Here is a 13226-nt window from a genome sequence, read left to right as displayed (position 1 = left end):
GTGTATTTCAATTACTTATTTTCACTTGATGTCATATTCTGTATTTCTGAAAGATTTTATTTTATTTATTTATTTCTTCTCTGTGATTGTTCATGCTTTGGTTTTTTTTCTGTTGCTAAAATGTGTTAATTATATGAATACACTTGCGTTGCCTTGCCTATAACCTGGCTCACTCCAGCAGATCTGTAGTCTCTGACAGAAAGGATCAGCTGTACGATAGTGTCGACCTGTCTTACATGAACCCGTTGTTAACAATATTTTGAAAGGACACTGGGGTGGCCGCCTTTTATTTTGAAGAGCTCAGTCCGGATGTTGATATTGGCTGAGTTGTGGTTTCCTCTAAACTAGCTGTATGGCTAAGTAACCTCCGATAAAACAAACTTTCCAGCGGACAGTGATTGAACACATGTACAGCTAAAGCCATACTCTTCATGAGGAAGATATTTACTCTTAATGTTTGTTTATATCTTCGCTCAATTCAAGACAAGTGTCCGGACTTAGCAGGATGCTAGCATGTGTTATTAGCAAAACGCTGCAGGAAGTTAGCTTGTTAGCGTAGAGACAGCCTAGTGTTATTATGGGGATTATTGGTTCTTCTTTATGCTAATACTAGATTCAAATAACCTCTATGCAATGGACACCGAGGCAATAGTTATTCGAATAAAAACGCCGTCCGGGGATATGGACTCGTCTGTCGACTGTCCATCTCTTCTGAACTTCAATGACTTGCTGGTGAGAGCTGGTTAAATGTCATTTTTTCATGCAGAAGTTTTTGATTTGAAAAAGCTATATTGTGACATGGAGCTTCGGTTTTCCTGTTGAATGTGACTGAGCTCTGCTAAAGTCAACTGTCTTCACTGTTATTGTTTGTTGTTATTGTGGTCACCACAGCTGACATGTGGAAACTAATGTTTGTCTGTCACCTTATTTCTTTACTGCAACTTTCTACAGTTCAACATGTGACTTTATTCATTTACTGTAACAAGCCCCCTTCATCTATCTACGGTTCAACATGTGACTTTATTCATTTACTGTAACAAGCCCCCTTTATCTACAGTTCAACATGTGACTTTATTCCTTTCAGGTGGCCATCAGAGATGTCATGCCTGAAGCCACTGTTACAGCCTTTGAATGTAAGTGTTTGTTTCTTACTTGCATTTCTTTATGGCTGAAACGATCGCACAGAAGCACAACCGTAGTAACCCACAAATGCACCAAACTGTAACAGTGGAGCATAACTGTAAAATTACATAAAACCAAAGTGCATTAGAGGGCAAGTGCCCCTTCCCTTTCAAAACAACCCGCTTAATCACAGTCATTCACACCACATACGACAAAGAGGACAAGACAGTCAGAAAATATCAACAAGTGGGAATATAATTAAAAGAAAGAAAAACAAACAAACACAAAAGGGATGGGAAAAAGATGGTAGGAGGAAGAAGAGAAACAAATAAATCCACTAAAGAAACGATGACACAGTATCTGTCTATCCATTTATCCATCTTTCCACGTGGCCATTTGGAGAATAATAAACATTGAGGATGCATCAGAGCCTCTTTTCAGCTCTCAATACAATAGTTTAGAATCATGTGATTCTTTTGATGCTCTTGGTGTGATTAATGAAAGGACTACTAATAGTATTTTATTCAAGACTGTGTGCTGAGACCAAGTACTTGACAAGAGGCTGAGACAGAACCAAGACTTTGAGTCAAAATCAAGACCAGATCAGTGTGAGTCATGTCATGAATGACGCGTTATTAATGACACTATCATGTACAGAGCGGGACCTTATAGGCACACCCCTAAAAACTAATAATCTTCTTATTTCCTTTTAACCCTGCCGTTGTCGCAAATGATGGCCTATGAATCAAGTTATTGGTTACATACAAAGCTTTCCTTTTTTACATTGAATCATGTGTCCACTTTGTTTGGGAGCAGGACAAGATAAAAAAAAAAGGTTGATTATATGACAAGACTTAAAATAGGGAACCCTAAGGATTACATCCTTCAACCCTATCCTCATCTCACCTCATTTTAGACTCTTGCAAGTCAGACCTATGCTAAGGAGACCTTTTGCACTCATGCCCATAACTGGCAAGCTGCCTTTATCCTTACTCCTTGTCCATTGAGATTCATTTTAGGAATTGAGTCTTCTGTCAAGATGCTGTATTAAGATCCATTTCCAAGTCACTGGGTAGAGGACGGAGGATTCTAGAGATGGGGTGGCACAACATAGAAAGAAAACCAGCTAAACGGCTTCTTTGTCATCAGAAGTGTAAAAAGGGAGAAAAAGTTCCACTATCAGTAAACTCATGAACATTGTTCTTTCATTATTGATTGAATTGATTGACAAACCCTATAAAATCACCGCATCCATGTCATTTGAAATCTGCTCTCACAGGATGACTTTAAATAAAAAGGTTTTCACAACCATTTTTTGTTTTACGCTTACCTGAACTTTCCAAATCGCTTAAGTCCGTTTGATTGTTTTGATGAACAGTTTTGATTGTTTTTAAACACTGTGTTGAGTTGTGCATTATGGTGTAGAAGGTTAAATTCATCTGTTAAACAATGTGCTGTGTCATGCTGCTTTGTTTTTTAGATGAAGATGAGGTGGGGGACAGAATCACTGTCAGAAGTGATGAAGAACTCAAAGCCATGCTGTCATATGTAAGTATAAGATCTTAATTAAGATTTAGTCAGATTGTAAGATTTAAACTGTGAAGACCTGGATGAGCAGAATTTACTTTAAAGAAAAAAAGTTTGGAATTATATTTCCTTCTTGATAATCACATATGACCCAGTAAAATGGGATGAAGTCTGTTCTGCAGAGACCCAGTGCTCATGTATTTTTAATATATTGCTGACTTCCAGACATTTTTCAAGTGAATTAAGAAGAAGAAGAAGATCTTTATTAATCCTTCAAGGGGAAATTCAACTCAATCATTACAGACCGAAGGGAACAAAAAATAGTGACCGACTTCACTGCTTTGCTTCCACCTTAAAGGGATAGTTGGAGTATCTGTGGGGGTTGTATGAGGTATTCATCATAAGTGTACACTGGGGTGTCTGTAACCTCGTGATTAATGTGTGTACCACATGTACAAGGCTTAAAAGGCTTAGAAATAAACCTTAAAAAGTGTTGCATTGACTTTGTATTTATCTGCAAATAAACAACAGATAAAGAAAACGTATTGCTTCATTCAGTTGTATTTAACTGACCTGAGGTAAAAAAAAAAAGAAAAAAAGATGTACATCTTATTGCTTGTTTTCAGCAACACACATACAAACACACAAACTTGCACTACCCATTCAGCTCCCCCCACCCAATGTCATACCCTTTCATATTCCCCCATACTTACTGTTCATGCCACGGACAGTAAGAGTAATGGCGTGTAATGGGTTTCTCTACGAGGTACACTGAAAGCTAAATGAACTGTCAATTTTTATTATTTATTATTCAGTACTTAAAGTTTTGCCTCATTAAAGAGCGGGCCCCCTGGGCTGCAGAATTGTTCAAAATCTACTTTCATCTGTGGATGTCTTTTACCCCCCATCAGCTCACAATGATGCTACGAGAGCCACAGGCACAATTCACACTCGTTGTTTTTTTGTCCATCTTTATCATGCATTCACTTGTGGTTGCTTTTTAATCATTATGTAGCAAAGGATAGCAGGGTGATTAAGGACGAGGAGACAGCTGTTGTGCTGATGACTGTTAAAACAGGGACAGAAAAGTATTGACCTCAGCCAACCTTTTAGTTTTAGTTTTTCTTTTATACAGCAGACGTGCTTTCAGGTTTCTTTGCTGTGATGCCCTGCTGTGCTGTGTGGCCTGTTTAGAGGGGTATATTTCTTGAGAAAATCCAAGTACTGACCAACTCATTAGGTGTCAGGAAGTTTCTGTCTTGGATATTTTGGTATTACTGTGACTGTTTTGTGTATTGCTTATTTGAAATTCATTTTGATCTGTAATTCTCTTTTGTAAACTGTGACACTGTAAACGTCTCTGTTGTGGGTTGAATTAAGTTTTATTTTAAGGTATGCTGCAGCCTGTTGGAGTAGATGATCAGATTGCTAAGTTGAATCTATTTTTACTTTCTTTGGCAGAACAGTCTACAATAAACTTACCCTATAATTTCAATTTAAAACACATAATTGTTCTTTTTGTTTTATTCCGATAACACGACAAGTCTTCTAACAGTGTACTTATTCATGACCCCAACCTACACCTTGCTTTAAATGGCAAAAATAATGAATATGGCAAACACTGCATTGCTACGTCCACAAAGTTCAAAAGCCAAGTGTGCAATGACTTTTTTGGTAAATACATCCAGTAGTCCTGTAATAGCTTTGTACTCCCTCTGGGGCAGTAAAGTGTACAAAAAGATGCTGATGGTGAGGAAAATCTGTGGCTCACTTACATATAATTTACACTTCCACTACTTTATGTGTGTTATGCAAAGGTTATACATCTGAGCAGGCATTTGCATTTTCATTCAGAGGATTTTTTTCTTGTTGTGGTTGTTTGCTGTGGTTGCCATTTGGCCTCCGCAGAGACCCATGTGGATTTTTGCCTGTGTGTCGTTAACTCCAGGTGAGCAGACGGCTATTATGGGAAATTAATAGGAATTAAGCAGAATCAGCATGTCAGGTGAAAGGTGGGACAATTCATTAGAGCCTCAGTGGTTTCCCCTTGTGTGTATTTCTTTCTGTTTATGGCTAGTTAAGATGACGCATTCATAACAAGAATTTAAATATGCTGCCTGCCAAAACAGTGTTTTTTTTTTCTCCTCAACTTTCACGTTGCTTTACACAAAAAAAACCATGCTGCTTGATGCTGAGTAAAATTAATGCTCAAATTCGGCAGTTAATTAACGTCAGTCTGCAAGAGGGCATGTATTGTGAAAAGTATCCCCCATCACTGACAGCATTGATTGCTACATGTTCCTGTGAGACCCTCGAGTCTTGCAGGCATCTCTAATCATTGTTCGACTCCTTGAAAGACAGACACCTCTGTTCAAAGTTAAAGACTGGCCTGTGTCAGGTACTAAAAAAAACATGTGACCTCATCCGCTCCTCGCTCAGCTCCCCCTGGAGGTAGAGGCTCTAATTCCACCATTCCTACTCCCATTTCCCCTCAGTCTGCTAATGATGATGAGACCCACTCTGTGCTCTCGCTCTCCCACTTGTCCCTCAAGGCTGAGCGATGGTATTTGGGATCGGACACTGTTTAGTTATTGGCCAACAATGGAGAATGTCTTTTGATAACACAACTACTACAGATTTGGTGGTAATTGCAGCCTTAATCAATAAACTAGCTGAGCGGAAAATTAAAGGTACATGAAGCCGGACTGCCCCCCCCCCCCCCAGAAACACACACAACACGTTTTTTGGTATTGCGCCCATTGTTCAGATGTGGCCTAGTGAGAACGCTGGAGGGCAAAGGCAGAGGGCTGGGAGCGAGGAGGGATCTGACAGTGATAAATAGGCCTTTTAATAACAGCTGTGCCACTTGGGCAGCCATTCTGATCCATTCCCATCCAAGCCAGTCCCATCCTCCCCCTTCCCTCCATTACAATGAGGGAGCACATTTACATAATGCTGTGATGACTTGGTGTTTTATCCCTGATCTAAAGAAGAACGGTTTGCATTTGGACTTAATACATACATCTTTAGAAATGTGTTGTTGGTGTTAATTTTGATGGCGTGAATCCTCACAAAGAAGGGGGGCATAAACAAAACACAAACACTCAGTGCACCTTGCAGTTTAACAGATGGTTTGGTTAACTGAAACATCAATTATTGCATTGCCTTGGCAGGCATGTGAGAGACTCCAGAGTGTGTGTGCACGTGTTAGTCCTGTAGGATATGAGTGTTTGGTGAGCTGTTGACCTGGAGGAGAAAAGGGTTAATGCTACACTCCTCACAACAGGCCCACAGGGCATTGGTCCGCATCGGCAACAGATTTCAGCACAGCATGCTCACATTTGTGGGAACACTGTGGATTAATTCTGACGTCATTTAAATAAACATTTTTGTTGTGTGATACTCGATGACAGTGAAATGCAGTTATTTGCATTTCCTATGGTGTCTTATATTCTGTTATCAGTGTATAGGTTTCAAATCCTCCTCTACTGATTATGAGCTGTGATGGCTTGTTAAAGTATATGTGAGCTCTACTATTTGCATTGATCACTTTAATCCCCATTTTTCCAACTGTATGTGTCTGTTTTCCCCTGAAGTACTTCAACACAATGAATGAACAACGCATGAATGGACTGCTGCCGGACCCTCTGCAGATTTTTCCAAGAGGTATGGAGTGACTTCTTACAGTTTATCATAGTTGGTATGCTGAGAGGCTCAATACATACTTGGTATTAATGTAGTTGCATCAAACAAGCAACATTGAAATTCACCCAAAAATTAATGTGCAGCCTCTGGACAAAATTAAAATGAATCGGCTCATTCAGTTATTGTGTTGACAGTCATTTAAAAAACTACATTTAATTTTCTCCAAGGACATCCAAACTGCAAGCTTGCATTCAGACATAGCCTCGTCCAGGTCTCATTCCACATTGTGTGGTTTCTGTCTGAACCGGATTTTCCTTTCCTCTCCACATATTCATGTACTGTAGTTTTGCACCTCTTAAAATCATACATAATCTTCAACAGCTCCTTCAGGCAAGGTGACAAAACTCTTTATTGCCTCTCTTTTTCTCTTTTACATTTTTCTCCAACACTTTGCTGTAGGTTTTTGTCTTTTCTCATACCTACCACCACTAGTCTCAAGAGCCCAAGATCTCAATCACTCCTTTCCTTACAACTAATTTCAGAGTAACCCTCGTTTCATTTCATCTTTTTCTTTTCTTGATAAAGAACTGATTCCTTTTCAGCACATTTGTAAATGGCCAAGTGATGTGTTCTACAATCTAGTCAATTACTGTTTCAGCCGGCAAGACTCCAGGGATCCGGAACATACATGGCCTGAAGGTACCTATCTCAATAATTGTTTCAGCTGCCTTACACAGAGAGCTCGGGGAGGGAGGGAGGGAGGGAGGGAGGGAGTAAAGTTGAGCCAAATGGATTGGTAACGCTGTGTTCCACTTATTGAAATGTCAATTGAAGTCAAGGCTCTCCTTTGCTTTCACTCATTTTCTTGTGCTCCTTGTCTATGTTTATGTATGGGGATGGCTGGCTGTGGCTGTCGCAGGGCTTGTCTCTTTTCTTCTCCGTCTTCCTGTGTTCTTGATTCTAATGTTGAGAGTCATTTAAGAAAAAGGTGTTACAGCTGAAACCTTGATCCGTCCCTCCAGAGTATCACGATCCTATCGTTCTATGTCATAGGGAGAACTTAAGTGTCGGTTAGAGCCAAAACAAAGTAAATACGAAGATGTCATTGTTTATCTGTGTAATTGTCGTGACAAGCCACACTCTGCCATCGACAAACCTTCCTGTTTTATGTATGGCATATGTTGCCATTGAAGCTCATTGCTAATCACCATGGGTTAAATGACTTGACGCCCCCTCCATCTCTCCAGATGATCCATATAAGATCCATCTCCATTTCAATGATGAAATTATCCTCTGCCCAATACTCAAAAGTGCTTTATTCAATGAATCCTCGAAGGAGCTTTGGTAAAAACTACTGAACTGTATCTTTTTTATTTAAGGTCAAAGGTCTGTTTTGAGAAAATTATGTTTTCTGAAAACCTCTAGTCCTTCTGTAATCTTTCCCCTCGTTTCTCCCGTTTTAATGTAAAAGTAATTGGCTTAGGGGAGTCTTGTGCACTGTTTAAATTAGGTCTTCCTGGGCACTAATTAAAGAGAGAATCCCTGTGCCTTAGTGGACCCATCACAGCGGCCTTTTAACCTCAATTAAATGAGTTATTTTTAGTATCCCCCTTTTTAGGGTCTTGTCTCTTCTTTTATGTACAACATCTGGGTTGGACAAAGAACTCTTTGGAGTAAACAGAGATGCAGATGAAAAGAAATGTAAAAAAATATCTCTAGTAAGCTAAGGAAATTAAAATTCAAAAATTCCCTCCCAGTCTTTTGCTGCTTTAACTGCTGTATTTCTAGTATAAAACCACCTTTATTTTATTCTGCTGCCTATCATCCTTTCCACTCCTCTATGTGGACACCTCTTTCTTTCTCCTCCTGCTTCCCTTCGCTCCTACAGAAGCCAATTAACCTTCAGGCTGAACTGAGAGCTTGTGTTTTGTTCTTGTTCATTAGGGGGTCTAGCCATATGTCTGTCTGTCTGCCTGTCTTTTTGGCCTTGACCATTAAGTGTTTGCCTGTGTCACATGTGTCCTTTCTCAGTTTAATGTTTTTGTTTGTACCGCTTCAGGTTAATACAAGACCTAACCCAGCCAATGATGGCATTCATGCTGTCCCAGACTCCATAGCCAACAACAGGTGAGCTTGCTCGGGGGCATGGGCAGGATGTTTCACTACCTGGAATAAACTACAACGAGATCATGGCTGTTTGATCAGAAGAAACGTGTTTGTTATACTTGCTTTAGTGCAACCTTGTTTTGTTCCTTCCTCCAGTCTGAAGAAGTCATCTGCTGAGCTGAAGAGGATCTTGACAAATGGCCAGGTGAGTGTGTGTTTTTGGCTCTAAGTAGAATCTGATCGCTGTTATCGTTCTGCTGCTGCTCTCACACCTGGTTTCACCTGATTAGAGCACATTCTCACCAGTGTTTGACTCCTCTATTGATTTTCTCTGCTGCCAACTGTGGGCATGTTAGACAGAGGGAGTGTATTTGGTTGTTGTCTCTTCACTAAAACACACACACACACACACACACACACACACACACACACACACACACACACACACACACACAGAGTAGCTAGCATGTCAGGGAGACAATTAAGCCGTGGCCTTTTAGGTTCCTGCTATAACACAGTGAACTAATAGAGCTGTTCTTTCTCCTCGATCTCTCCATCTATCTCCTCTTATTCGCTTTACTTCCCCTCCTTGCTCATGCTAGCAAACAAGCAAGGTGAATTTGTGGGGTGAAGGGGGAGTGGATTCATGTTTAGATGTGAGATGTTTTTCTGTAAATAATCTGTATGGAAAGCCTCACTTTGAAATCTTTGCTATTACATCAGGAGCAGTTTGAACGAGAATATTTCCAAACAAACTGGATTGACGTGTTGCTGTATGTCTGCAACATGATTCAATACTACTTAAACAAATGAGTGCTCCTCTGTAGCATGGTTTAGGAAAATAATCATCTACAGAATATTGACTGGATGTTACAATGAAAAAAAAAATTGAATTAAAAAAATATTTCATTCATAGAAAGTTTTTTATGTTCTCTTTGTGTAAATAAAAGAAATAAATGATTTTTAACATTTTGGACATACTTCAGGATCTACTCCAGTCATATTTGAGACTGGCTTAGTTTCTTGCTTCTCCATTTCGCATTCTTATGATTGAAGAGCTAGCCTTAGCACTTAGCAGGGAGTGACTGATCAGCCAAAAGAATAGAAGTTATGAATCTGTTCACAATCTCAGAAGATAAGAATCTTGTTTTTACATAAATCAACTCTACTTTCACCCCACTGAGGCATCTGTCTTTTATTGTAGTATACACACACACAACATCATCACGCATTACAGCACAAACGTAAGGCTTTTTACAAATAAATGGCCAGATTCTGTATTGCTTTAAGTTACCTTTGGCTGATATTCACATGTGCTCCAACTGAATCAGAAGTACGAGCAGGGCCTAGCTCTCCGTGCATACATACAGTACATTAATTGTCTGTCAGCATGCATAAGGCTAAAAGAGCTCACTGTTGACTTCTTCAGGGTACTTGACACCTTTTTATCAAAGTGGAGTGGCACTACGACGGCAACAAATTGTCATTTAACTCTGCATCAGTCACTCCCCCACTCACACAGCACAGTGTCCTTTTATAAATTGGACAGCAAATGTTGTATTGATCTCCTCCTTGTGTCCCTCTCTTTTCTCTCCTCGTGTTGCTGAACTTGGAGTGACCTGAATGCTCATCTTGTTTATAGCCTCCATTGACAATGTTGTACTCCCACCGACCCCCACCATCACCACCAGCCCCCTCCCTTTACAAATATCCACTGGTTGCATGTCTTCTCATGTTATAACATCTATGTACCACCATTGTGTACCTGTGTTTGCTGCAGATAAATGCCCAAGATATCCACTATCAAGAGCAGCTTGGCCATGGAAACGGAGGCACAGTTTACAAGTAAGTGTTTCCTGGCTTCACACGTTTAGGTGCCAACATAACAAGGCCACAGCACAATAACAGAAAACCAAACACTGAAGAGATTTCTGCTCCAGCAAGGGAGATAGTCTGAAGGAGGGTGCATTCAGGGTTGTTGAAGTATCTATACAGTACCGTGCAAATATTAAGGGACATTTTCCAAATTCTTTCCCAAATATCCAGATTCTTGACTTTTTAAATTTTATTTCTCTTTTTTTTTTTTGTCACTTATCGGTAAGGGTCCCCACGATCCAGTAAAAGATTAGATTGCACATTGCATCTGTAAACGTCAATGAATTGCTTAGAAATATTTGCCTCTTCAGGCAACAGATTCAGGGTACAGTTTCAATAATCATTTTCAGAATAATGGCCACATTAAAATTAACGGCAACAGACCAACAGATTTGTGCTCAGCTCTGGTGGGGTACAACACTGTTCACCATCTTTACTCTGCTCCTTCTTGCGTCCATTTATCTCTCAGTGTTTGCTGTGACATCTATCAGACTGCTTTGTCTTTGTAGCTGCATTTATTTATTCTCGGTTGAAGGTTGCCAACATATGATATTGATTTGAAGCTGTAAGCTATGACAGCAATTGACCTAATCTGTCTATAGTGTAGCACATTACCTGCCACGATAGAAGAGCCCCATTCTCTCTGGCTAGACAAATGTATTACTGGCCTGCTAACGTTATGACACGGTTGGCATTTGTGTCGCTCCTTCAATCCTCCTTTTCCTCACCTTATGGCTCCCCCTCCCCATCAATCCTTAGCTATTGAGCTGTTTTATTGAGATTGAAGTATTGATCACTGCTCAGACTAACCTTGACTTGACAGAGTGGTCTGCCTCACACATTTGCTGGGCAACCCAGTAAATTTCCAATCTAGCAAATCCACAAGACTGCCTTTTTTTATATTCATCCCTTTTTCCACGCACCTTTTTACAGTTTTACGACTTTAAGATGGTTACATAAAGAGCCAATCTCTCATAGATGTAGGATAGAAAGGTTGCTGATAAGTTTGGCCCTAGAAATGGTTACACTGCAGCGGGGAATGCCAATAATGCAAGCCCAACAACTTCTCAGCCAATTTAGCCCAGTGAAAAATCCATACGCTTTGGTGCTGAAATTTTATGGTTGGATGGAGAAGATAAAAAATACGTTTGAAAAAACTGCCCAGTTGTTTAAGCTCTTTTGTGGTATATAGTTTCTTTTATATTTCTATTCTATCTGAGGTATATCTTGTTAAGTGAACAAGCTGATACATTCTTTACTAGTTTGAACGTGTGCTGCTTCTTTGTTCTTGTCTCCCCAAATAGTCTTTTTAAACACAAAAGCTCATTCTGACAGTGGATACTGAAGAACTTTTTAGCAGCGGACATTTGGATTTGACACAGCTGAGACAAATGTGGTTTACAAGTTGATTAACGTTGCTCAGTTTGACTAATTGTCCAAGTTGGCCATGACCTTAAGGGCACGGTCAAACTGGCAATCCGTACCATGCCGTACTCGAGTTTGACTTGGGTGAAGCATGTTTAGACACGGTACATGTGAAAAAGGTCTCTCAAAGTCTGTTTCATTCTTATTGACATTATTTATGTTTGCATTATACAATATTATCACTTTTTTTTGTCTAATAACCAGAAGGTCCATGTATTGAATTTATGATAGCCACAGTGTCTCCTGGACAAAGGATCTGTTTTATTTGCTACCTTGTCCTCCAGAAATGTCAGAGTTAAGGTCAAACAGTTCCCAATCCTCCAGTGGACAGCTAAGGAGATCCTTTCTATGCATCAACAAATGCTTTTTGGTAACTTCAAAGCTACCATAATTAAATCTCCAAACCTATCATAAACATATATTCTACAACCTATGTTTTATATATATTCTACCACCTAAACACAAACACCGACATCCTTCCTGGCCATAGTTATGACTGATTGCTGTGGAGTCAGCATTATTTTAGTAGGTTGAAGCTGTGTTCTGAGCAGCTTCTTCCTCTGCAAATATATCAAAGAAAGTCAACGCTGACTCCGCTGAACCAATCTCCAAAATGACTCTGCAGTGACTGGCTTTAGTGATGAAAGCTAATTATTCTGAATAGAGCCCTGAAACGTTGCCAGCAATGTGTGACTCAACGGATACATCTGCATAATTGATTAGCAAAACCTTTATGTCAGAAACATTAAAAACCTTGATTTAGTTATTTCGGTCAGCTTCAACAACTAATATTTGTAATTTCAGCTGTGATAAAACATTGAATGCATAAGCACAGAAGGCACTGCCTGTTTCTGGTGTGTTCATAAACCAATTGTCCGTTCTCCTTAGCCCTACCCTTTGGTACAGCTTATATTAGGCTTATCACGTGTAAAAAGCACTACCCAACGCTCTCCACCTTTTAACCTTTTAGCCCATTTATGACCCAAAGCCATTTAGACTCAATTGGATGTTACCAACACCTCAGCTCTCTATAGCCACTCGCTGACCCAGCCATCCATCAATGTCGGCCCTTGTTTTTTATTACTCACTCTCTCAGAGGTCCATCTTGTCCACCAATCTAACTGACTCTATGGCTTATAAATACAATAACAAGGACAAAAAGGCCATTTTTGTGACTCATGGATCCAGCAGTCCAATTAAATCCAGCACATTTGCCTGGTTGTTACTGTGGTGGCATGTACTTAGACAACCATGGTTGCTCCTTTAATCTTCAGGCCCATTTTGTCCATTGATTTTGTTTTTGTACTGCATTGATTAGACTGTATACTAAGGACCAAACACCTGTGGTAAATTGGTTGTAACCAAGTGTTAGATGATTAAGATGCCAGGTACATCACTTAAAATACAAGCCAAGATTTAGATGTACAAATGGAGGTTAAAGAGGATTTATTAGTACTTAACTCGCTATAATCTATATCATATATCAGCACTGCACCAACACGTACAGGCACCATGTATTTGTTCTG

The 13226-nt window shown here is 39.7% G+C and overlaps 1 protein-coding gene across 2 annotated transcripts in view; it reads left to right on the top strand.

The window, feature by feature from the left end:
* Window positions 1-244: 244 nt before the first annotated feature.
* map2k5 (mitogen-activated protein kinase kinase 5) overlaps window positions 245-13226 on the top strand; it is a 47647-nt gene continuing 34665 nt past the window's right edge. Inside the window, exons 1-8 of one of the 2 annotated variants that reach the window (XM_079339558.1) lie at window positions 245-732; window positions 1085-1133; window positions 2603-2670; window positions 6246-6315; window positions 6953-6993; window positions 8354-8421; window positions 8557-8605; window positions 10181-10245. In XM_079339558.1, coding sequence (XP_079195684.1) covers window positions 601-732; window positions 1085-1133; window positions 2603-2670; window positions 6246-6315; window positions 6953-6993; window positions 8354-8421; window positions 8557-8605; window positions 10181-10245 — 542 coding nt within the window. In that variant the 5' untranslated portion in view covers window positions 245-600. The remainder of the gene's footprint in view (window positions 733-1084; window positions 1134-2602; window positions 2671-6245; window positions 6316-6952; window positions 6994-8353; window positions 8422-8556; window positions 8606-10180; window positions 10246-13226) is intronic. The other variant, XM_079339557.1, reaches the window with a different exon arrangement.

The sequence above is a fragment of the Symphodus melops genome (assembly GCF_947650265.1).
Source record: "Symphodus melops genome assembly, chromosome: 3".
Classification (NCBI taxonomy): domain Eukaryota; kingdom Metazoa; phylum Chordata; class Actinopteri; order Labriformes; family Labridae; genus Symphodus; species Symphodus melops.
This window is presented reverse-complemented; position numbering and strand designations above follow the sequence as displayed.